This window comes from Lagenorhynchus albirostris, chromosome 1, assembly GCF_949774975.1.
Source record: "Lagenorhynchus albirostris chromosome 1, mLagAlb1.1, whole genome shotgun sequence".
In the NCBI taxonomy this organism is placed as follows: domain Eukaryota; kingdom Metazoa; phylum Chordata; class Mammalia; order Artiodactyla; family Delphinidae; genus Lagenorhynchus; species Lagenorhynchus albirostris.
The window spans coordinates 112,672,779-112,698,088 of record NC_083095.1 but is presented as its reverse complement, the minus strand read 5'-3'; the positions used below and the strand labels follow the sequence as shown (position 1 = coordinate 112,698,088).

Genomic DNA, 25,310 nt, shown 5'->3' with positions numbered 1-25,310 from the left:
ATCTAAAAAAATGATACAAATGAACTTATTTACAAAACAGAAATAGACTCACAGACATAGAAAACAAATTTATGGTTACCAAAGGGGAAAGGTTGGGGGGAGGGATAAATTAGGAATTTGGGAGTAATATATACACACTACTATATATAAAATAGATAAACAAGGACCTAGCACAGGGAACCGTACTCAATATTTTATAATAACCTGTATGGGAAAATAGTCTGAAAAAGAATATATATATATAACTGAATCACTTTGCTGTACACCTGAAACTAACACAACATTGTAAATCAACTATACTTCAATAAAAACTAAAATTTTTTCAAAAGTGAAGGAGCCACCCAGAAAGAAATGAGTTGTCTTTCTCCTGTTTCTTTTTCTGGCCAAATGCTCATCTGTTCGACATTGTCTGTAAATGGAACACACTTGGCATTAATGGGGCTCTTTTAAATCTGTTGCCCTACAGCTTAATAAACAAGGAGATGGGTCTTCCCTGGTGGCGCAGTGGTTGAGGGTCCGCCTGCCGAGGCAGGGGACGCGGGTTCGTGCCCGGTCCGGGAAGATCCCACATGCCTCGGAGCGGCTGGGCCCGTGAGCCATGGCCGCTGAGCCTGTGCGTCCGGAGCCTGTGCTCCGCAACGGGAGAGGTCACAACAGCGAGAGGCCTGTGTACCGCAAAAAAAATAAAAATAAAAATAATAAATAAACAAGGAGATGAAATTTGAAGGTAATACTTTGTAATCTTTTACTCACGAGACTGGCAGAGTTGCAAGCTGTGATGGAAACCTCATCCGTGTAGTGATAGGGATGTGATTTCTTGGCTGTTTGGTTTTATACTTGTTCCAGATCACACGTGTGTGGAGTTCAGAGATTATTTTGCATATCTGTCTAATTCATCCCTTGATCTCTGGGTTATTTTACCACTGACTTTGCCTACCACGGTATTCCCTACCTAAAACACATTACTTTCTAGCATTTCTTAAGTAGCAGTTAATCACACAATAATAACATTTTTGGAGGAGCTTGGCTTTGATGTTGGTTAGGGGTTAATTCTGAAATTGTCACGCTCCACTGGGTAAACCAGGTGGATTTTTATATGTTATTCAGATATGCCTTGGGCAGCTTATGACTTTATAGAAACAATTTTTTACCTTTTCTAAGGAATGATCTGATTATAATCTGTTGATAAAATAAGACCTTTTGCTTTGGGAGCATCTGCAAACAAACAGGTTTTGGGGGATAGGGCTTCTGCTGAGACCAGATGAGCACAAACCCTTAGGTCCCATGGATGCCTGAAGCTTCTTGCTTCATTTCCCGGTTTTAAAGTAGCTCTCATGCTGGCCTACCCTGATACCCAGGTGTGTTTCTCTTCAGCTTACATCTATTCCTTGTTGCTTCATAAAGCCCCGCTTTGTCCCCTCCCAATTTATTGCCACTGACTAGCTAGCTGACATCCAACAAACTGCTTTATTCTAATTTCCAATCTATTTGTTTTTTTCAGCTTCATTAAGGAATAGTTTACATACAATAAGCTACACTCATTTCAAGAGTACAATTTGATGCATGTTAAAACCCCAAGCTTTTTTAACCTAAACTTAAAATGGGGTAACGAAACTTCCTCTGGGCTCAAGATGACCAAGTTATCTTCTTTGAAGGAGAGAATCATGAGGCAATTTATTTGTGTCTCTCACAGTTCCTAAGTATGAGTTTTGAAGAAAGTAAGTAGGATTCCTTTCCACTTAAGAGATGGGATTCAGAGGCCACAGAACTGTTAAGAGGCAGATATGAGATTCAAACCCAGATCTGTTTTATTCCAAAGCTTGTATTATGAACTGCTATACTATTTTTACTCTCCTCACAGATGTTTACTTTGGTCAGGAGGTTATTGTCAGAATTCATGGACGGTAAGTGAGGAGTATATCCTTTGTATTTTTTGATTGTCCTCAGTAAAGGGGTTTGACGTTTGTCTTTGTGTTTGAGGCTGGCGAGGCAGACTCAGTGTCAGGGCATGTCCCTGAAGAGAGCTATTTATGACAAGGTAAACAATTCCAGTGTCCAGTAGACACCAGCCACAAAACCCCATTTGCCTCATATTTATTTTTCTGCTAGCCTCAGATCAGACAAGTCAGAGAGATAAAAGCAACTTGTTACAGGGAAGAAGACGAAGGTGAGAAGGAAGATGGGGGCTGTAATGGTGTGTTGTCTTCTCTAGTGCTTTCTCGTAATTATGGAGAAAGGACCAGGAAGCATTAGCACAGCTTTTAGAGACGATGTAGGCCACACTGGTGCCTGAATGGATAAGAGGTTTTATTGTTGTTGTTTTACTTGACTATTTGCTTTTTGTTATTTATTTTTGTTTTTTTATTTTTAAAGAAATACCGACATAAAGACTTTTGCTTAGCCTGTCACTAAGACTCTCTGGTGGGGAAGCCTGGGTTGTCTTTGTCATGGTGTGCAGGAGGAGAGTTCTAGGTGGAGTCTTAAGAGACCAGGTTCCAGTTCTTACTCAGCCACTCTCTACTTGGGTTACTTTGGCCAAGTAAACAATTTTCCTGAGCTTTCATTCTCTTGTCTGTAGAAGGAGGGAGGGGGATGATAGTGATCTTCAAGGCTCCCTTTTGGCTGCAACTTAGGGTCGCCAGTGGCCCTAAGATGCCTATAGCATACCCAGTTCAGTTTGGATTTCAGATAAACAATAAAAAATTTTTATAAGCATGTCCCATAAAAAAGTCAATTTTTAAAATTATAAGCATGTCCCAAATCTTGTCTAGGACATACTTACACTAAAAATATTATTTGTTGTCTTGTATTTTTATTCACTAAATCTGAGGACCCTAATATTACCTGAAGTTGTTGATTAAAAGATCATCATAGATTTTAGAAGTAATAATAGCATGTACATTAAAAAAAATCAATTAATTAATTAATTGATTAATTTTTGGCTGTGTTGGGTCTTTGTTGAGCGGGATTTCTCTAGTTGCGGCGAGCAGGGACTACTCTTTACTGTGGTGCACAGCCTTCTCATTGCGGTGGCTTCTCTTGTTGCAGAGCACAGGCTCTAGGTGAGCGGGCTTCAGTAGTTGTGGCACGTGGGCTCAGTAGTTGTGGCTCACGGGCTCTAGGGCACGCGGGCTACAGTAGTTGTGGTGCACGGACTTAGTTGCTCCACGGCATGTGCGATCTTCCCAGACCAGGGCTAGAACCCGTGTCTCCTGCATTGGCAGGCAGATTCTTAACCACTGCACCACCAGGGAAGCCAGCATGTACATTTTTATGGCCAAATGTTCTAGTATAAGTTCACAGGAGTTTTGAGAAAAGAAACTGTAGTGACAGTATTCTAAAAGAATGGAAGGAAATCTCACACTGAGAAAGGCATTGCTAGAAAGTGATAGTCACATTGTCTGCCCACAGTGTAAAATTACAGTGATTCATTTCCTCATTCATTCATTCAATAAACATTTACTGAATGACAATTATGAACAACAAAGAATTATGGTAAGCATTTTCTGTAGAGACTCACCTCTTTTCACATCAGTTCTGCAAGGTAATTATTTTTCCCATTTTGTAGTTGAGAAAACTGAGGATCAAGGAATATTTGCTAGCTATTAATGGAGGAAAAAGACCAAGATTTTTATGACTCCTTCTATTATATTTTCTTGCCTCTTTTCACAATAAAATATATTTTGAATTAAATTAATGGAGATGGTGGCATGCTGGATAGAACCTAATGATCAACCTAGAATCAGAAACTTTGTATTTCTATCCACCTGAGTGGAACACAAAAAAGGGAAATGGAGGAGTTACTTTCCCCAGAACGTAAGTTCTAACAGAACAAGAAGACTCTCTAGTTCTTCTAGGAAAATCACATCACCTTTCCTTCAATTCCTCATCAGCACTATAAGAGTTTACTGCCTCATTCTAGGGCTTCCCTGGTGGCTCAGTGGTTGAGAGTCCACCTGCCGATGCAGGGGACACGGGTTCGTGTCCCGGTCCGGGAAGATCCCATATGCCGCGCAGCGGCTATGCCCGTGAGCCATGGCCGCTGAGCCTGCGCGTCCGGAGCCTGTGCTCTGCAACGGGAGAGGCCGCAACAGTGAGAGGCCCGCGTACCAGAAAAAAAAAAAAAAAAAAAGCGGGAGGGGAATCATAATGATCTTATTGAATATGGCTTTTTATAGAAAGGAAAAATATCTACAGACTTCATGTATTTTGAATGACTAAATACCATTTGCAAATAACAGTCTGAAACCTCTCTTATTCAGAAAAACAAAATGTGGAAATTATAAAAATGAACATTTGACTTTGTTAACCATAAAAGGTAGGAAATCCAAGCATTATGTCACGAATGCAATTTTGGTCTTTTTTGATATGTACCTAAATTTCAATCTATATTTAAATGTATAACATTAAAATAACACATCTAAATTTAATATTATGTCTTTCATTCTTAGGTATAAATTGAATTTGTCTTTATATATAATTAAATTGTATCAAAACCAGCTTTATAATACCTACTTTAATAATTACTAGATCTAAAATAATGATTTTTCTTAAAATTATTTTTCATTATACTATTCAAAAATAACAAAATAATAAATATGTATATGAAAGGGGTTCTGAGAGACTATTTTTGAAGAAAGGGACAAAAATCAAAAGGATGGGAAAGCTGATGGAACACCAGCTATCCCTTATAGGTCACACCTCACTCTTATCTGCATAGCACTTATACATGTCCAGAGCATTGTACTGTGATGTTACATAGTAATAAAGCCACTTCGGAAAAATTGGGGATATATATATACAGCTACATAATTGAGTAATTCATTTACATAGGTATTCTACCTGCAGGCTGTGAGCTTCTTGAAGGCCATTTATCTCATTCTAAGAATTCATTGTGGTATTTTGGTAGGCTGCAGTCAAAAACTTGTGTAGAAATTATCTGAAAGTCACTTAAGAGTAAAGTTTGTATGTGTGTATATGTGTGTGTTTATATAATTATTTTGATAGCTATATTGATTATATAATAAATATTGATCATATTCCTTATATAAGTAACAAAATACAATATCAGAATCTAAAATGTTGTACTTAGTGCTGTGACTTGGTACTGTGACTAGATCCAAATGAGGGAAATTTATTTGACCTTTGTAATATAGTCTGTAGTTTTATCCCTGTTTGTGGAAATGTTTCTTTTTTAATGTCCATTTTTTTCCCTCCAGTGGAACTGTTTATTTTAAATTGTTTTCAATTAAGCCAGATTTAGAAATCATTTAAGGGCCTGTAAACATCTATCCATAGTTTTGTTTTAGACATTCCAAAATATCATTCAGGCACTCAAATTTGGAATATAATAATTATAAATTGAGGGCTGTGTTAGAGGTTTATAATCCCTTTTCAAAGATTTTACAACTTGTCTAGACATATAATTATTTGAAATGGGACAGTATACTTCTGTCAAGGGCATGACTTTCTTCTCCACATCACAGACTTTTCCTCTAGCTTAAAGATTCTATGATAGACTGTTTTTTCCTTTGAGGTTTATTTATTTTAATTTATTCATTTTATTTTTGGCTGTGTTGGGTCTTTGTTGCTGCTCGTGGGCTTTCTCTAGTTGCGGCCTGCGTGCTTCTCATTGCAGTGGCTTCTCTCGTTGCGGAGCATGGGCTCTAGGTGCGCGGGCTTCGGTAGTTGTGGCGCACAGGCTTAGTTGCTCTGGGGCATGTGGGATCTTCCCAGACCAGGGCTAGAACCCATGTCCCCTGCATTGGCAGGCGGGTTCTTAACCACTGCGCCACGAGGGAAGCCCCTGAGGTTTATTTTTGATTAGACATTTCTGGGGAATTGTACAGGGTCTCAGAAAACATGGATTTACTCTCTCTCCTGTTGATAGCAAAGCACCAAGTTTCTGGGGCTAATTTTAAAATTTTTCTGCCGAAAAAAAAAAGAGAGAGAAAGTCTGAAAAACGTGACTTCTGAGATGTGCAACCTTTTAATCTGTTACTTATTCTCACTGTACTCGCTTAGTCTCTCAGAATCTCAGAATTAGAACTGATCCCAAGAGTTATCTATTTCTCATTGTTAGTTTTCTTGTAAGTGAGGGGGATCAGATTAATGATCCCCAAAGCCATTTCTTGCCTGAAATTCTAGATTATAGTTTATGAGTAGTATAATGATAGCATAGTACGTATAATTATACCTACATGCTTTTATTTGCATCGCTGGATTTATTCCCCATAAGAATACTGAGATGTAGGCAATGTAGGTGATGGTATCCTTATTTTACTGCATACAACTGTTATAATATGGAAATAAAGGTAATAAGTAGTAAAGCAGCCCTATATCTAGGTCTCTGAATACCAGATCTGTTTTTACTACATTTAGCAATCTGGACTGTTCAGGATGAACTCTGGTTGAGATCTGATTTCTTGTGGTTTGACCTTTGTGCTTTTTGTTTTCTTATTTGGATGTGTCAGGAATCTTATGACTATTAAGGATTTTAATACACTTACAAAAATATTTACTTTTTAATAGCAAAGTTCAGATATTTGTTACTTAGATGAGGTGACATTTCTGGGGAAAGAGAGTCTGCAAAGTTGTCTTCAAATTATAGAGTGTAGATAACTCTATTCTTCTTGAAAGGCCTAGCTGGACTTTGGTGTGGGTAAGGTCACCCATAGTCAGAGCTGGGTGTGGGGTGGGTAGACTATTCCTGTCCTTCTCTTGGTTAGCATCAATCATCAAGAATTGGAATAAAAATCATTCTTCTTTGACTAATTAACAATGGGCATGGTAATTTCAATGTCTGACTACATTCTTCTCTATTTGACGGGGACACCCCTTTCTCCACAGCTCTCGGAGAACACACTGTTCAAGTTTGTGTCATCATAAACATTTATGAGATGATCAATTTTCAAAATTTACAAATGATAACTGTGTACACGTCTTCCCATCTCTGTGTGTCCAGGATTCCTTTACCATGAGGTCCTCCCTACAGGCGGTGGCACTCTGGGGAAGGAAGGCCCCTCCTCACAGCATCACTGCCATCATGATCACTGATGACCAGCAAATGATTGTGACAGGAAGTCAAGAGGGTCAACTCTGCCTCTGGAATCTCTCATCTGAACTAAAGGTTAGTGAAAACTATTACTATTGAAGCAGATAGAGCTCATAAAATAAACACAGCGTGCTTTTTATACCTGCAATGACAGTGGAAGTTTTGCATGGTTGTTAAAAAGGTACTTACCAAAGTAATAAATGGGTTTTACTTTTGAATTTGGAAAAATGAAGTATTATATGATGGATCAAGATCATATGTGAAAATTATATTATGAATAGCACCAATCTTAGCTACCAGTTAAGTGTTATCATCCTTTAAGCTATGCTGAGTTTTACTATTTTTTATCCTGAATTATATGTTTAAGTAACTGAACTACGCACATGTAAGTATAATTCTAAAAATTATGGCTCATTAATCTAAACAAAGGGCACCCTTGAAAACCACTATTAACTAAATGAGTAATATTTTAATTATCTGGGTGTTTCTGCCAGTTTGGCCTTCTTGCCATTCTTTTTTTTTTTTTTTTGCGGTACGCGGGCCTCTCACTGCTGTGGCCTCTCCCGTTGCGGAGCACAGGCTCCGAACGCGCAGGCTCAGCGGCCAGGGCTCACGGGCCCAGCCTCTCCGCAGCATGTGCGATCTTCCCAGACCAGGGCACGAGCCCGTGTCCCCTGCATCGGCAGGCGGACTCCCAACCACTGCGCCACCAGGAAAGCCCCTTCTTGCCATTCTTTTAGTCTCTGCTTGCCTGTGATTTTTACAGGTCACATCGAAAAGCTCTAAATCCAATTTACTATTTTCATCCTCCTATTTCAGAACCTGACCTCACCTAGGATTTGGCCCATTGATTAGCAATTAATTGTCCTTGTCCCAACTCATAAACATTTAACATATTGGAATAGATATTTGCTTAGCTCTAGGAGCCTCTAGACCTAATTTGAACACTTAAACTAATGATGTACTTAAAGTATACTGCCCTCATTAGGAAGCCTTTTAAAGATCAAAGACTATTTTTAGCCTTTAAAGTTTGTCACTTTAAAACCTAAATTAACAATTAATTGTAATTCTGTTTTATAGTGTAATTAATTAACATCTGTCATCACTGAGCAGTTACACTACAGGACTGCCAAAAACTGCAAGCAGACCAGCTCAGCTCAATGTTTATGAACATTCCTAAAAGAAGGACTGGGTATTATTGCAACAGCTGAGCTTTGAAATTGGCCCTTGCCTTTATTATCTCTTACAGTCTAAACTTAAGATCCTAAATGGCTTAAACTATCTTGCTACTTTTTTTAATGTTGGAGTGTAGTGTTTCCTGGCTGAAGTAGTTGTCTTGTAATATGTAGGTTGCTATAAGCTTAAGAAATTTGGAATCCTAGCATCTATATCTTTTTACGTATGTTCCTGGTATTTATTCAACATGCATTTATTGGGTGCATTTTATAAGTTAGGCAGTACGGTGGGAACCTGAGTTCAAACGTGAATGAGAAGACCTGGTACTGGCTGCCCAACTGGTCGCAGTGTCGTAGAAGAAGGACATAGGCTAGTAACTGCCGGTGCAGTTATGTTATAATACAGGGTGCTCTTTGTGGGGGTCAGTCTGTATTTCATCTTCAGTGGGAATAGTTATTTCATGCTTTTCTTAGGAACAAGTCTTCTGCTTGGGGTTAGAGCAATGGGAAGGGCGATGCTATTGGCATCTAGTGGGCAGAGGTCCAGGATGCTGTAAACATTCCGTAGTGCACATGACAGCCCCTCACAGCAAAAAAATTATTCCACCCCAAATTCTAATAGTTGCTGATATTGAGAAATCACAGTTAGAAATATGAGGTGGGAATGGGAATCAGATTGGCAGGGGTGTAAGGAACAAGAAGAATCATTGAGAAGACTTAAGAAGGAGATTGGATTAGTTTTATGTTTTGGAAGTTCACTGTGAGGACATTGTGAAAAAGTTAGTAACACAAGTAAGATATTGATGAGTATGGGTGTGAGATTTTCCACATAAGAGTTTTCCTTAAGATTTTCTAGGGCTAATCATAGGACCAGAAAGAATGAACACCTTCTCTGAGTTTTCCTTTGAATCTTGCCCCTACATGACAATGGGTCAACTATTACCAGGGAAGATTCTAGGCTTTTCAAAAATCAGGGCATTTTTGTGTTCTCAACAAATCCTCTTGGTATCTGTAAGATAGTCAAGTGGGTGTTCCATCACTGATATTTTAATGCTTAGTAGTTTAATTTGATTTTTGTTTTAAAATATATAGATAAAGGAATAATTCAGCCAAAGGAAGAAGAACAGAGGCCTTGAAGACAAGAGAGATTTTAAGAGAGGTTATGACCACGTGGTTGATTGAGTGGCTGTAGGGCAGCTTGGGGCCGATGGGCATAGCAGGGGAAGACAGTAGGAAGGGGAGAAGGACACTGCAGGGAGGTGGGGTGTAAAATGAACTGGGAGCTCTTTCTTTCTTCCTTGTACTAAATGTGGAAAGCTTCTTCCCCTCTCCAAAAGGGTTTAGGTAAGAGAATAATCACGGTCTGTGGTCTTAAACGCTCACTCATCACCAAATAAAGTGGAAAAACAAACCTAAGGACACTCACTTATGCAGTCATTAGACGAACTACACAGATGCTTTTTGTCACAGGTGTAGATTCCTCCTTCAGGTTTCTCAGAGTCTAGTGTAGGAGACAGACATGTAATTAGGAAGCTGTAAAGTGGTGGGATACACACTGTCTCTATGAATTTGACCTTACTATGTATCTTATATAAGTAGAATCATACAGTATTTATCCTTTTGCAACTGGCTTATTTCATTAAACACAATGTCCTCATACATGTTATAGGATAAGTCAGAATATCCTTCCCTTTTAAGGCTCAATAACATTCCATTGTATTTATATACCACATTTTGTTTATCCATTCCTCAGCGGACATTTGGATTGCTTCCAAACCTTTTGACCATTGTGAACGATGCTGCCATGAACCTGGGTGTATAAACATATGTTTGGGTCCCTGCTTTCACTTTTTTGGGCTGTACTTAGAAGTAGAACTGATGGATTATATGGTAGTTCTATTTTAACATTTTTGAGGAACTGCTAAACTGTTTTCTACAGTGGCTGCACCATTTTGTATTCCCACTAGCAGTGTGCAAGGGTTCCCATTTTCTCAACATCTTCACCAACACTTGTTATTTTCTATTGCTGTTGCTGTTTTCTTAATAGCCATCCTAATCAGTGAGAAGTGTGCTCTTCAAGGGAAAGACTTTCTGAGGGTGATGCCTGAGCTGAATTCTAAAGGATGTATCAGACTTGAACAGGAAAAGCAGGTGGGAGGAGACTGCAGACAGAATGATAAGTGTGTGTGTGGAAGGCGGGACTATTTTGCCTTCAGGGAACTGGTGAAAGTAGTTGAGCAGACCTGGAACATAAAGGGCAAATTAGAGGTGATAGGCACATCTGGAAAGGACAGAGCAGACTCAACGTGGAATCTAACATGCTGAGGAGATTAGATTTTTTTTTTTTTTTTTAACTAGCAATCACTAACACTTTGTGCTAATTAAAAGCAGTGGTAATATTAAGGGATTTTGAGGAGATGACATAATACTATTTTATTATATTTGTAATTTAGAATATCACTTGGTATTAAGGGCACATTGAAGGGAGAAGGAGATGAGGTAAGTCCCATACTACCAGGGACTTTGGGCAGAAGGCTTCTACAGTCATGTAGTCAGGAAAGTTCTTGACTATGAACTAAATCAGTGGCAATGGGAATGAAGAGGAGATGAAACCTGGAATGATATTAAGAGGAGAGTATGGACAGAACTCAGAAACCAGTTGGTTGTGAGCTAAAGGCGCAGGAACAGCCAAAGATACCTTCCAGATTTGGGGTTTGGGTGATGGGTAGGACTGCTAGAATGAGAGTATCATGTTTCTGTATAAGAAATAGAGAGGATTAGAGAATAGGAATAGGGAGGGAAAGAAGCTGATTTAAGGTCTGTACATCTTGGAGTATCCAAGCATTCATTAGGGGATTGTGTACACATCTCAGACTTTCCCTGTCCATGGGTGGTGGGATGGCGGGGTGCAGGGGAGCTGGAGAATAAATGTCTCCCTGTCCTGGGCTGCTCATCACGTATCTAGGTTAAGCATTCTGCTTCCAGGCTCAGGGTCTGACTCCCAAAGCCCTGTGCTTTCCCCAAAACTTTGTGAGGTCTGCCAATGGGGAGCTTCTCCAAGTCCCATGCTAGGAACTTCGTCACTTGGGCCTTTTGGTAGTGATTGCTGGTATTCATCATACCTGTGAGCATAGCAAAAGGGGAACTCTGAACATTCTCTCAGGTATATTCTCTTATAGTATCGGTATGTTCTGTTTTTCTTCCTGTTTTATACTCAGAAGGAAACACAACAGTGACAAAATGAAGAATAGCAATGTTGAGTAGAGAAAAAGAATAAAGGTCTTGGTCAAAATCTAGGTCTGTTATTTACCGACTCTGTAGTGTTGGGCAAATGACTTCTATTCTTCAAGTCCTAATTTCCTCAACTGTGAAATGGGGATTAAACCCTGTTCATAGTTGCATGAGTGCCTGGAATATGGTATATGCTCATCAAGTTGTGTGTTCTTTTCCCTTTTCTATTTGTGCTATGGTGGGAGTGAGGGGGACCAATGCTTCATAAAGGTGGAGCCCACGAATAGAAGTAAAGTTTTCCTGGATTTCATCATGGCAACGACTAGGCGTGATTGTAGAGGTTTTTGTTATTCTTCACAGCAGAATGTGTGATAAAATGAGGAGGTTATAGTGAATTGTCACAGCTCATTCAACTACATGTGAAGATTTAGTAGCAGAATGAAGACTTCATATGAAAGGCAATGGTGTTCTCTTCTGACATTTTGTCCATAGTGGATTTTCTCTGGAGGAGGAGTATCTTTGATTTGCCCTGATTCATTGCTTAACTTGGCCTGTAATATATAGGACAAGGGTTAAATTCATAGAATTACGCTTTCCCAAGTGTGATGATAGGGAAAGATAATATGTTGTTTTCTGAGGTGGAACCTGTATTTCCCAGGAGGAAGGTAGAGAACTTGGATTGTAAGTGATTAGAACCAACTGCAAAATGCTCTATGTAGCACTAGAAATTTATTCTGATAACAGATCTTTTAAAGAAATAATTCTGATTAATATAGAAATAAGAGGAAGGCAGAGAACAATTATGTTATGAAATAATTTGTTCTTATTGTTATGGTTGGATTATGAGGAACAGATTCCTTTCACACATGAGATAATGGAAGAGTTAGTCCTTGGTGTGATTTTTAAAATTCACACATAGGAGAAAAAGTTGGCATTTTGCAATGGCATTTTAACTAAGTTGGCTTAGTTAAAATTTTATTTCTAATGTTGATAAGTTAATTTTTACTATTTCTGAGGCAGGAATTCAAATAAGGCGTTATAATGGTTACAAAAAGGGTAATATTTTCTCTGCATTATTTTGTAAACTCATTTCTGAATTCTGAAATCTGCACATAAATATGCTACTATTGTTTGAGGCACATTTTGTGCGTAATAAATGTCAACACTGATTTATTTGTATTCAAAACCTAGATGTTGTAAAACAGGTCCAGCAATCATCTAGGTTTCATGACAGATGCAAAACCAAAACCAAAAAAAATGTGTATAACACAGTTCCTTTACCTAGAAGTTTATTATCCTGGGGATTTTGATATGCCATATATCAGTTTTCCTGAAACTTATGTACAGCAAAAACATAATATAACAGCATTCCTAATTAGAATTATGAATAATTATATAATGTCATGTTATATTCTTCTACTAAAAAGTTTACAGCTATTTAAAAACTTACCCTCATCATTTTCAGATTTCGGCCAAAGAACTTCTTTTTGGTCATTCAGCTTCGGTGACGTGTTTGGCGAGAGCGAGAGACTTCTCTAAACAGCCCTTCATAGTTAGTGCTGCTGAAAATGGGTAGGTAAGATATGTGGAACTGTGCACCTGTTTCTGTTCCTTCTCCCTTTTTAAAAACTCTGATGGGATACAGAATTCTAGGGCTGAAGGAAACTTTAGTGATTAACATATTCCTTTTACATATAGGAAAAGTTAGGTCTTGAATGGTTGAATAACTTGTGTGACAGTCCCAAGGAAAGTAATCAGTACTATGACTCCCAATCTTTAAACATCCCAACGTGTATCAGGCCTTGTGGCTGCCTCATTGTGTAAAGGATGTTGGCAAATGCCACCTATTATAGAACTGAAAATGGAAAAGTCTGGGCGCTTGTCTTTTTTCATGTAGTAATTCACTTTGAGCTATTAAGCAAATCCATGCAAGCCTTCATAGTTTCGTGAAACAATTCAGCAGTTACGATCTTTATGTCGTACACTTGTCTGATATCATTTTAAAACAGAGGAGAGGACTTACTTGTAAATGGGATGTGGGAGTGAGGAGAAGGAACATAGTGATCTGGGTGTAGTTTCATGGAAGGAGGTTTGTTCCAATGAAACAGGACTTAGCTGTAGGAAAAAGCCCCACTGATGGAAGAGCTACTGTGAACTACTCTGCTGATGAGATGTTTGCCAAAGTATACTCAAGAATGCGGAATCCATTCAGCACGTGTTTGTGAATGAGGGATTGGGTTGCTGGTTGAAACAAGAGAATCTCCTCCTTTTTTTGTTTTTAACCCAAGGAGAAATTATATGGCTTAGAATTCTGAGACCCAAAAGAAGAATGAGGAATCAAGTGTCCAACTTTTAAAAATGGAATAGTTTAACAAAATGGCTAGTGGTACAGATATCAAAGAGATACCTATTCTCATAGCTTATAGCAAAGCCATAATTGTTATACTTAGAGAGATTGAACTTTGGATGAAGCTAAACTGAAATGTCCTAGTACATTCTTTTTAAACAACTGCTTAGCTTTCATACACTAGGGCTGCCTCGAAGCCTGCTACATAGGCTGAGATATTTATTCCCAATCTAGAGAATTTGGGGGATGGTTAGTTTTTCTGAGACTACTGGCACAGTTGATAAAATTAATAGCTGAGTGAGAAATAGATCTGAAAAGTATAACTGAGTTCCACCTTGAGGTTTTTGTCCACAGTGGTCTAGCTCCAAAAAAGAAACTAGGAGTTAATGGACATATTCTTGATGATAGATGAATTCAGCTGTATAAGTCCTGTAAGTATGATTGTTAAAGGGCCAAGGAGTCTGGTTGGTCTTCCTTTTCCAAGATGATTTGAATTTTCTAGAAGTCTATTTCTTTGGGGTCTGACACCTTGCATCTATGAGATTCTCCTTAGGCAGTACCTACACTTTAGCTACTGCATACTTAGCAAATCCTAATTCAATCTGCTGAAACTTGTTAAAATTACTAGGCTTGACCTATTACTTCCTAAGTAACAATTTTTTTTTTTTTTTTTTTAGCTTTTAAAAGTCCCAGGAAGTGACCGTTGGCTTAGCATTTCTGCTTCCAACGTTGTCAGATTCATGCTGATCATGATTTGCTTCCTGACTTAGTTTTTCATTTTTTTCACTTAGTATTACTTCATCTATAGGCAAAAATCCTAATATTCAGGAATCCCAGTGAATTTCAGGATAAATGAAAGGAAATAAACACCTGGAACTTGATGTTGAAATGATGGAATGCCGAAGAAAAAGAGAAGAGCCTGAAAGTAGGCAATGAGGAAAAGCAGATTACTTTTAAAGGAAAGTTAATTAAACTGAGAGCTGACTTCTTAACAGTAAAATGAGAACTAGACAGCAGTGAAATATCTTTTAAAAGTTGAGAGAAAATATCTATCAACTTAGAGTTATATCTCTAGCAAAAACATCTTCAAAAAATTAGGGCAAAACAGTAATATTTAAGACAAATACTGAGAATGTTCACTGCCAACAGACCCTCTATAAGTAAAGAAATTCTAAATTATGTTTTTCAGTAAGAATAATGATTTCAGAAGGAAGATGTGATGGAAAAAGGAATATTGAACAAAACCCAGCAAAGTTTTAGAAAATTTAAATAAGCACAGATTATATTACAATATGGTTTATATGTACCTCCCATCCACCTCCCCCTCACATACACAAAATCCTAATCAACAACTGCATATCATAAGCGTAGTGATCAGACTCCACATGTTCTGGTGTTCTAGAGGTGGGTAAAGATGGTGATTAACCTTAGACTTTAAGCTAGATATACATGCTGACATTTCCAGGGTAGCTGCTAAGAGAACAGACAAAAGAAATAAAAATGAAAGAAACAGAATATATAACTTCCAATTTTAAAAAAGAAAAAGAATGTTGTTTAATCTAAAGGGGACAATAATAAATGAGACAAATAGCACAAAATAAGGTAATTGATATAAACCTGAATAAACCAGTAATCTCAATTGAGTAAAGGGACTAAGCCCATCAGTTAAATTACAAAGATCGTCAGACAATTTAAAAAACAAAAACAGCATAAGGATATATAAAAGTTAAAAGTAAATGGATGGAAAGAGATTTATTGGGCAAATACTAATGAAATTAATGTTAATATAGCCATTTTAGCATTATATTAATAAATATATATAGTTAATAAAACCTTAAGGCAAAAAAGGCTTGACATCGATAAAGAGAGTTATTACTATTAATAAAATTTCCAACTACCAGTAAGAGATGATACTAGAGAGATAGGCAGGCAGGCACCCAGCCTTAGAGTCTTCTAGGATAGTGTTCATCAAACCTAAGCCTGTATCAGGACCACTTTCAGAGGTTGTTTAAATACAGATTTCTCGGCCCCATTCCCGGTGATACAGGTTTAGTAGGTCTGGGCTGAGGTTCAAGAACTTGCATTTCTAACATGTTTCTGGAGAGTGCTATACTGCTGGTTTAGAGGAAAATATTTGAAATAGTGGGTACCCCATATTTGGGGCAGTGAGAGAATGTGTGAGTTCAAGAATGACTTGGGAAACTCATTGGTGATGATACCATTCACTGAGAATGAGAACAAAGGAGGGAAGGTGTTATGCCTCATTTTAAGTACGAGGAGTGTGAAGTCCTGCAAGTCATCCAGGTGGAAACATCTAATTACTAGTTGTATGTGGAAATCTAGAGTCCAGTGAATAGGTCTGGGCTTCCAACATCATATAGTTGGTGCCTGCAGTCATGGGAGTAGATGACTCATCAAGAGAGAGTGTGAAATTTGAGAACGTAAGAAAGCCTAAGATACTAAGGAAAACCAACATTTAAGAAATGCGCATAAGAAGATGGGAGCTTGAGAATGCCAAAGAAAACCCAAAAGTGTAACTGAAGACAAAAGTGAGTTTGAAGAATGTCATGGACTTGTAATTCAAGAGGGCAAACCAAGCATTCATATGTATCTCCTTTCCCTCTAGATGCTTCATTAAAATTTGAGCAAAACAATAACAGTGTTATAAGCACACAAATCTGAGAATAAGAATAGGGCCAAGAGAAAACAGTGTACTTTTTTTTTTTTGCGGTACGCGGGCCTCCCACTATTGTGGCCTCTCCTGTCGCGGAGCACAGGCTCCGGACGTGCAGGCCCAGCGGCCATGGCCCACAGGCCCAGCCACTCCGCGGCATGCGGAATCCCCCCAGACCAGGGCACGAAGCCGTGCCCCCTGCATCGGCAGGCGGACTCTCAACCACTGCGCCACCAGGGAAGCCCAAAACAGTGTATTTTTGAGAGATAGAAAGTGGATGAAAGAGTAGTGACTGATTTATGTATCCACTGAACGAATTTTTATTGAAGCGCTCAAGTGGGGATGTACAGTTGAATAAGAAAGAAAGGCTCTTTCTCAAGGAGTTTTTAGGGGGAATATAATAATATTTTAATATTATATGTTATGGATTTTTTCCTGTGTGATTTTCTTTCCATTGAAATTTAAAAATTAAAAAAAAAATTGGAAATTGTTAAATTATTTTTTTATAATTGAAGGTGATTTAATCTATGTACAAAGTTGGGGAACAGTATTTGAAAAGAAAAAGAACAATGTTCATTTTAACAGTTAATTTTCATGTCTTCCTATTAGATACATAACTGAGCAGTTCCAGCTAAAATGCCAATGCTACTTTTGATATACAACAAATTTGCTTTTCTTTCTTTAATAGAATTGATTGGCAGGGAGTCAATTTTTACTATGTGATATTTTTGTATTTTTTTCCAATTTAAGGTAGAAAATAAGATGATAAGCAAACAAACAGGGAAGGCATTAGAATCCAAGAGAGTTTAGAAACATTAGTATCACTGGGAGAGCTTTTATTGATGCCCAGGCTCCAACCTTAGAAACTGTGATTTAATTAGTCTGGCTTGATGTCTGGGTTGGGTCCCAGACATCAGTATTTTTAAAAACCTCCCTGATAAGTCTAACGTAGAGCCAGAGTTTTAGAACCACTGGTTTAGAGATAGAGTTATCTAGAAACAGGTTAACTGACCAGGAGCTTTGCAAAACCCCACATGCCAGGACCACAACACAGAGCCATGAAATTAGAATCTCTGAGGAGAAATTTTTATATATTCACAGGTGATTCCTGATCCATAGCTAGAGCTGAGAACCACACTGATAAACTCAAATTTTTTGTAGAGCTAAAATTTTATATTCATGGCTGCTTAAAGTTCCATTTCTTTACATATATATATATACACACACACACACACACACATATCCTTTGAGATATATTATTTCAATTTCTACCTTTTCCCCCAGTCTTATTTTTCACACACAGACACACACACACACACACACACACACACACACACACACACACACACACACACACACTTTCCCCGTTTTATTGAGTTGCATGTCTTCTCAGATTACCTCAAATCCTTTCTGGCACACAGTTGGATATAAACAGAGAGAAATAAAATCACTATGAATATTTAGTTCTATATCTAGGACCTGGTTTTTCAACCTCAGCACTAATGACATTGTGGACCATGGCAGAATTCTTTGCTGTGAGGGACTATCCTGTGTGTTGTAGGATGTTTAGCAGCATCCCTGGCCTTTCCCCACTAGATGCCAGTATCGTGTTCCTAGCTGTGACAACTAAAAATGTCTCTAAGCATTGTCAAATGTCCTTTATGGGGGCAGAATCAGCCTAGGTTGAGAACCATTGATTTAAAGATTGATTTCCAGTGTTTGGCTAATAAAACCCCCAAAGCCTGCAAACACCAAATGCATATAGCATTTACCGTTATTGGTCCGTGTCTTTTGCTTCTTAATAGCAGCTCTCCCTTAAAGCCAATAAAGCTTTCATTTTTCTTCCTTGGAAAATTTTGCTTATGTGTTGAAACTGTCAAAACTGAAGAATATTACCAAACAACTCTGGAACAGCCATTCTGGTTTTTGTGAACTGAAATCATACGGATTTAAACTGCCCTATACTGGATGTATTTGTAACTGTATTTCATAACTGTATCTGTATCTTTGTAACATATATGTAACCAAGTCAGAGTTTTCTAAACAATGAGAATTTTCTGACAATTTAGTGGCAAGGATGGTTTCAGGATTTCAGAAGCAAAGAAATAAAGCGTATCAATGATACACCAAATGTGGCCTCTTGGTGGCACTGTTTATTTTTATAAAAATGATACCTGAGCTCCAGAAGATGCAACACTTGATGTATTATGCTTTTCAGAATATGTAGTTTAAGTTCAATAAAATAAATGATTTTCAAGAAGATGCAGTTTCCATAGAAAGATTGTTGTACTGTCACTCTCCCAGGCTGTGATAGCTGCATCCCCACAATTTGTTGTAGGTCAGGTTGGCACTCAAGTAAGGTTTGTAGGCTGGTGGCAGGGTGTAATTACCAAAACAAAAAGACATAGATACAGCATGTCATCCCTGCTAACGACCACAACATTTTCTTGCCCAGTAATCTGTAACAAAAAGCCACATAAACGATCAAGCTGCCTTTAAGTGCAGCACTAAAGAAAAACTTGGTGGCACAAAAATTATTCCAGCCAATTGAGTGGAAATGACAGAGAATAATACAAAGTTATCTCTGCTAGGGAGATGTGTGTTTGGAATGTCACCAATGGACAGTGCGTGGAGAAGGCCACACTTCCTTACAGGCACACTGCAATCTGTGTAAGTATGTTCACTTCCTTGAGAACATCTCCAGATGCTACAGCACCTTCAGAGCATTTGCTAAGCACACATTTAAAGACATGTCTTTAGAGGGATTATTTTCTTGAATTTTTTTTTATCATTAGAATAGAATACTGTCAGTTATCATCTGTTATTTTTAGCATTTTTCTTTCCCCAAAGTAACTATTCAACCAATTTTTTTCTTATTCTTTCTCTTATTTCTGTATCTTTCTAACATAGACAAATTTGAAAAACAATTTCCTTATTTTTCCTTAGTTACACTCACAAAACACACACGTGAAATGATTCCATTTTATTGACATACAGTTTTATAAAGCAAAAAAGTTTTTTTTTCTGCTTCCAGTTTAAACCTTTTTTGGATGGATAGGTTCTGAATTTCTTATTTATGAAAACAGAGCAAGAGGCACAGCTTTAATCTTTATAATAACTTCCCAATATTTAAAAGAGATTTGGGCTTTTGGTATGTGGACTCCAAGCATACGTAAGGTAGTCGCATGATTCCATGGTACTGACACTGTTCTTTATATTGTATGCATTGCTTTTAGCATTGATGACTTGCATTGAAACATTCATGAACTCCTTTCTGGGATCAAAACCTGAATAGCGAGAGAGCTTGTCAAGGGTAGATTATATTACTCAAACTTTAATAAAAGCCATTCTCAAAATTTATTTGGCACAAAAATTCCTCAAATGCTTTTCAAACATTTTTATTTCTTCTTAAGATGCAGCAGTGTTGCTAGGGTAAGAAACCTGGTTTTTGTTGTTCAGTTCTACATAGCATTTCAGAATTAATATAATTGTGAGCTTTCCATGATTTGGAATAAGATTAATTCTTCCCAAAAGAGTCCCCTTCTCCAGAAAAATGACCAAATGCAAGTCAGATAAACGGCAAAATTAACACTTCAGAAGTGTAGAATAATTGAACTAAAAGAAATTTTAGTTGTTATTTAGCCTAATACCTTAGTTGAATAGATGATAAAATTAAAATCCAGAGAAGTCTTCACCGCAGCCAAAATTATGTTAATTGCTAGTGATAATTAAACTTTTCCTTTGAATTCAATTTGCATAGTATTACCACTGCTCATTCCGGATGATAGGAGAAGGCTGGCTTCTGTGTTGTGGAGAATATCAAGATGTTCTTATAATTGATGCCAAAAGTTTGGTTATTATTCACACTTTCATATCATCTCAGTCTCCGGATTGGATCAACTGCATGTGCATTGTTCACTCCATGAGAATTCAAGGTAAGAGTTAGGTATTATCTAACCCTAGAGACAGCATATAAACATATCACCTTTGAATTATTTGTTAAAATACTGGGCAAGAGTTCAGAATGCTTCTTTATGTTTACCTACTGGTAGGGATAGCTCTCTAAGCCAGATCAAGAAAAACTGAGAACATCCATCCCAGTGGTTCAAATCACTGGAAAGTCAGCAAGAGGTCATGAGGAAGTGGAAAGAGGAGACACTGTGTTTCCATGACCCAGTTCTGCTTTGATACATTTTAAGAGTGACAAGCAGGTGTTTGTTGTGGATTAACAGGACTCTTGGATTTGCCCTGCTGTATCTCCTGGATGTAGTAATGAAGAGAATTCAGTTCCTGTAATGAGGGAAGGCTGGCTCCTTACTTATTTCTGAAATAGGAAGGTGTAATTAGTATTGCCAGCGTGATGGTTTGCAATGTGGTTCTGCTTTTAGTGGTGCTCTCCTTTTACATGGGAGTCACTTTGAAATTGCAAAACAAATTTAGAATGTGATCTAAAATGTTTACTTTTTTAATTAAAAAAACAGCTGAGTATTTTCTACCTACATGCGCTGCATAATCCTTAAATGACTATGAAGTGATCTTTAGAGTAACCAGTTATAACAGTGGTCAGCTTATATATGACCTTTGTTGTTTTTACAGAAGATTCTCTCTTGGTAGTGTCAGTAGCTGGTGAGCTCAAAGTATGGGATCTCTCTTCATCTATCAACAACATTCAGGTTGGCTTGTGAAACTATCCTTTATTCTCCAATTTCAAGCATATGTATTGACATTTTTAAAATTATAAGAGTGTTACATTCTCATTGTTAAAAGTCCAAATAATGTAGAAGTATATAAGTTTTACGTCCATGTACTTTTTCCCTATCTCTCTTCTAAGATGTGAGCATTGGTAACGATTGCATGGTATCTTTCCAACCTTTTCTCTGTATGTATACAAATGTTTTTATCTACACGCACATGCGCGCGCACGCGCGCACACACACACACACATTGATTATAATTTAATTTAAAAAATTCATCGTGGAATATTTCTCTGTCCCTTACAGCAGAAGACCCCATTTCTTCTGGCTCTTTGTGAGCTATGGCAATGGGGGTAACATACACTGGGAGTCCAGTATTCACCTGCTCCCTGGCATCAGCTACAAGTCGAGGTGATGGACAAAAGAACAGTCATAGAATTTGTGCGGTTGACAGAACTGTTTCAACTGCCCCATACTCTGGACTATCCTTCAGAATTTCTTGGTTGGGAAAACCTGGGAATTGTGTTGGCATACTGAGCCCAAAAAACACACACCCAGCATTATCAGAAACTTATTGAGAACATAGTATTGCAGGTGTTCTGTGCTGGCTACGCTTCTGTCTTTTCAAAACATTTTGTTTGTTTTTCTATTTTAGCAATTAAGATACTGCAAAGGTTTTTTAAAAAATTATTTTCCTTTTTTTTGTTTTATCTTTCTGCCATATCTGAAAGTAACTTATTCATATCTTTATATTCTCAGTATCCTGCAGCAAATTTCCCGACAGAATGTTTGTTGAATGATTGGATATAATGAATTCTTGAATTCAAGTGGGTTTCCTTTTCATGGTTTCTTTTGCAAAGTAACTTTCTTAGTTCAGAAAACTCAAAAGGAAAGTTGGGTGCTTTTTTATAATAACAGTGTGATCTACTTCAGGTTTAGAGGGGAGCAGTCTTCTAATACAGTTTTATATAAATTAACTAGAACTAGTACTAAAACGTTTTTATTCCTTTTGAAGGAAAAGCAAGATGTTTATGAAAAGGAATCCAAATTTCTTAATTCCCTGAACTGCCGGACAATACGATTTTGCACGTATACAGAGAGACTTCTACTGGTGGTATTTTCTAAATGTTGGAAGGTATTATAAAATAACATAATAAGTACCAGTGATACACAAATGTAATTTGATTTTTATCTTGTTCAGTGCAACAATTATAAGAATATGTTTTAAATATGATACAAACTTTTTATAATATTATTACCGCAGCAGGGAATTACTTGTCTTTTATGACTGAATTTTATCAGTTTTCCTCTCACTACACTGGGTAATTTTCCTTCCCAGGATATTGTATATATAAAGTATATCCTAATTTTATTAATAACAAACTATTATAATAGTGAGCATTTGTCTCAGATTATTTTAAAGAGTTGATGCCTGCACTTTATAGTTAAAAAGAAAACTAATACGTTTCACATACATACATTGGTCTTATTTTTATATTTTTTTTCTTTTTCTGCTTTGTCACTACATTTGTTTTTAGGGACTATATACATTCTTTTCTTGTGAATATATTCACTGACATCTCCAAGAAGAAAGGAAAGCTAAGTTACTATCATTTGATAGTATCCTTTTTTTCTCTAATGTTTCATATACTTGGCTCAGTTAATAAAACTATATTGTCTTACTTAAAGGCTTATATTTTTGAACTAAAATGTAAAGTAGATGGTTCAGCATGTACTTTAGGATTTCTACTGTATCAACTTCTTTTGTGTGTAATAAATTTTTCAAATGTTCAGGTTTGACTATACATATGGAAAGAATAAAATTGCATAGAAAATTTGGGATTTTTGGTCTCTGTGCGTAATGGGCACATTCTGGAATGATACTGTTGGATGGTTTGTCCACTGAAACCTACCTAGGATAAATGTGAAAAAATAAGTACTAGTGAAATATTATCTTGGTCTATGAGTATAGTGTGGCCTGTTATGATACTTAATACTTAATATTAATAATTAATATGTTGTTGCATTAACACTGTTATCTAAATAGTCTTGATAAGCATAATTTATCTTTCTCCTCGGTAGACTAGATTGGAAGCTTCTGTTAATGGGCATCATTCATTCTGTATTTTAGGTTTACGATTATTGTGATTTTTCTCTTCTTTGGACTGAAGTTAGTGGGAGCGGGCAGTTCTTTGCTGGTGGAGAGGTGCTTGCTGCTCACAGAATCATCATTTGGACAGAAGATGGTCACAGTTATATCTATCAGCTGCTGAACAGGTGGGCTCAGATGGGAGCGGCATACAAAACATTCAGGTAGAAAATGAACTTTGGGAGGTTTATTATGGAAAAATCCCCACATGCTGCCCATGATCAAAAACCAGAACAAAACAACTTTGGCACTAGAAGATTTACTCTGGGCTTGGTAGGCTTCAGCCTTTGTATAAAACAGCAGGGGATGAAGGAATGAGATTAACCATGTATAACTTGTACAGCTGGTGCTGGGTTTTCAAAAAGTCACTTGTAATTATTAACCCAACAATTTCTAACTAGAGTTTAGAAACTTGAATGGTACCATCCGGCTTTTGAAAGTGGGAGGGGAAAAAAACGAATAAAGAACCCCAAAGTTCTAAACTTTGCTTTTTATTTTTCACTATGCAGTGGGCTTTCAAAAAGCATATACCCTGCTGATGGAAGAGTGCTTAAAGAGACCATTTATCCTCATTTACTGTGCTCTACTTCTGTGCAGGAAAATAAGGTAATGCAAGAAAAGAATGAGTGCCTCAAAGCTGTTTCACTCCACTTCTCAGATAAGTGTTGCTTTGTCTGTAACAGAGTCTGGCTTGAAAAAATTGAATTGAAGAATCACATCAAGTTGTTAAAGAGAAAATTAAATCTAATTGTTAATGGCTACTGAAGAAAACTTTGCCTTTAGAAAAGCTATTTTTTAAGTCTGCTTAACTAAACAATACATATTTATTATGGAATAATTATAAATGATAAAAAAGGAAGAATTAAAATTTCTAATTTTACCACCAAACATATTCACTATGAATATTTTTATTTTTTATATTTACTTATTTTAATTGGAAAATATTCAAATATTTGAAAGGTTGTAAGAATAGTACAATGACCAGTCATATACCCTTTACCTAGATTCACCAATTGTCACCATTCGCCGTATTTATTTCCTCTCCCTCTCTCATTCTCTCTCTCTCTCTCTCTCTCCCCCACCATATATATATGCATACACATTTTTTCCACTGACCTTTCTAACAGATAGTTTGATACAAAGTTATTAACATTTTGATGTATCTACTTCATTTTTTAAAGTTTATCAAATGGCTTATATCTTGCTTTTTTTTATTCTTAAGGAAACTGGATATTGAGATCTTTTTCACATGCATTTAGCTATTCTTCTGAATAAATTTTCTTGTTACAACAAATGTAACTATGATTCCTGGCAGAGAGTTGAGGATGTAATTGTGGGTTTTCACTTGACTGAATTATATCTTTGACACTCTATGAAGCCTGAAAATTTAAGCAGTTAGTTTACTTTAGTGTCAATGAAAGTGTTTTTTTTTAACCTATTGGACTTAGTCATCAGTTAATTATCCAAAAAGGTATTTCATGGAGAATGGAGGAGTTTTGAATTATTGATGTGTCAAACAACGAAGCATGTTACGTTTTACAGTGATGGTTTGCTTAATTAGGCAGCATAGCTGCTGCAAATCCTATGGTTCAGTATCACCTCTTTAACATATCTGTGAGGTTTTGTTGCAAAAACTTGATTAAGACTGTCAGCCAAAAATTAGAACTCCAAGTGCCACTAGGGCATAGGCAAACTTTAGAGTTATGGTGTGGAACACTATTTCTAAAGTCATTCGTGGGTTGCAATAGAGCCTTGTTTTGCTGTTGATCACAAAAGCTTTATTGTGGTTTACTCAGAAAGGCATTTTAAGTTATTTTTTAAAGGACTTGCCCTTTTTTTCCTTTTTAGCTCCCGAATGCATTTTTATAAAGCACAGTTTGCCCTAAAAGCTAGATATAAGAAATGTCCTTTAGGAGCTTCTAGTCTACTGCAAATATCAATGCTATACATAACTATGAGGAAAAAGAAAAGCGATTACAAATTAAC

At 37.1% G+C, this 25,310-nt stretch overlaps 1 protein-coding gene across 2 annotated transcripts in view; it reads left to right on the top strand.

Moving 5' to 3' along the window:
• The first annotated feature begins 6,976 nt into the window (after positions 1-6,976).
• Positions 6,977-25,310, top strand: part of WDR72 (WD repeat domain 72) — a 195,625-nt gene continuing 177,291 nt past the window's right edge. For both annotated transcript variants that reach the window (XM_060169314.1, XM_060169307.1), the window contains exons 1-8: positions 6,977-7,129; positions 12,926-13,032; positions 19,073-19,151; positions 20,242-20,416; positions 21,078-21,154; positions 22,191-22,310; positions 23,307-23,452; positions 23,834-23,930. In XM_060169314.1, coding sequence (XP_060025297.1) covers positions 6,977-7,129; positions 12,926-13,032; positions 19,073-19,151; positions 20,242-20,416; positions 21,078-21,154; positions 22,191-22,310; positions 23,307-23,452; positions 23,834-23,930 — 954 coding nt within the window. The remainder of the gene's footprint in view (positions 7,130-12,925; positions 13,033-19,072; positions 19,152-20,241; positions 20,417-21,077; positions 21,155-22,190; positions 22,311-23,306; positions 23,453-23,833; positions 23,931-25,310) is intronic.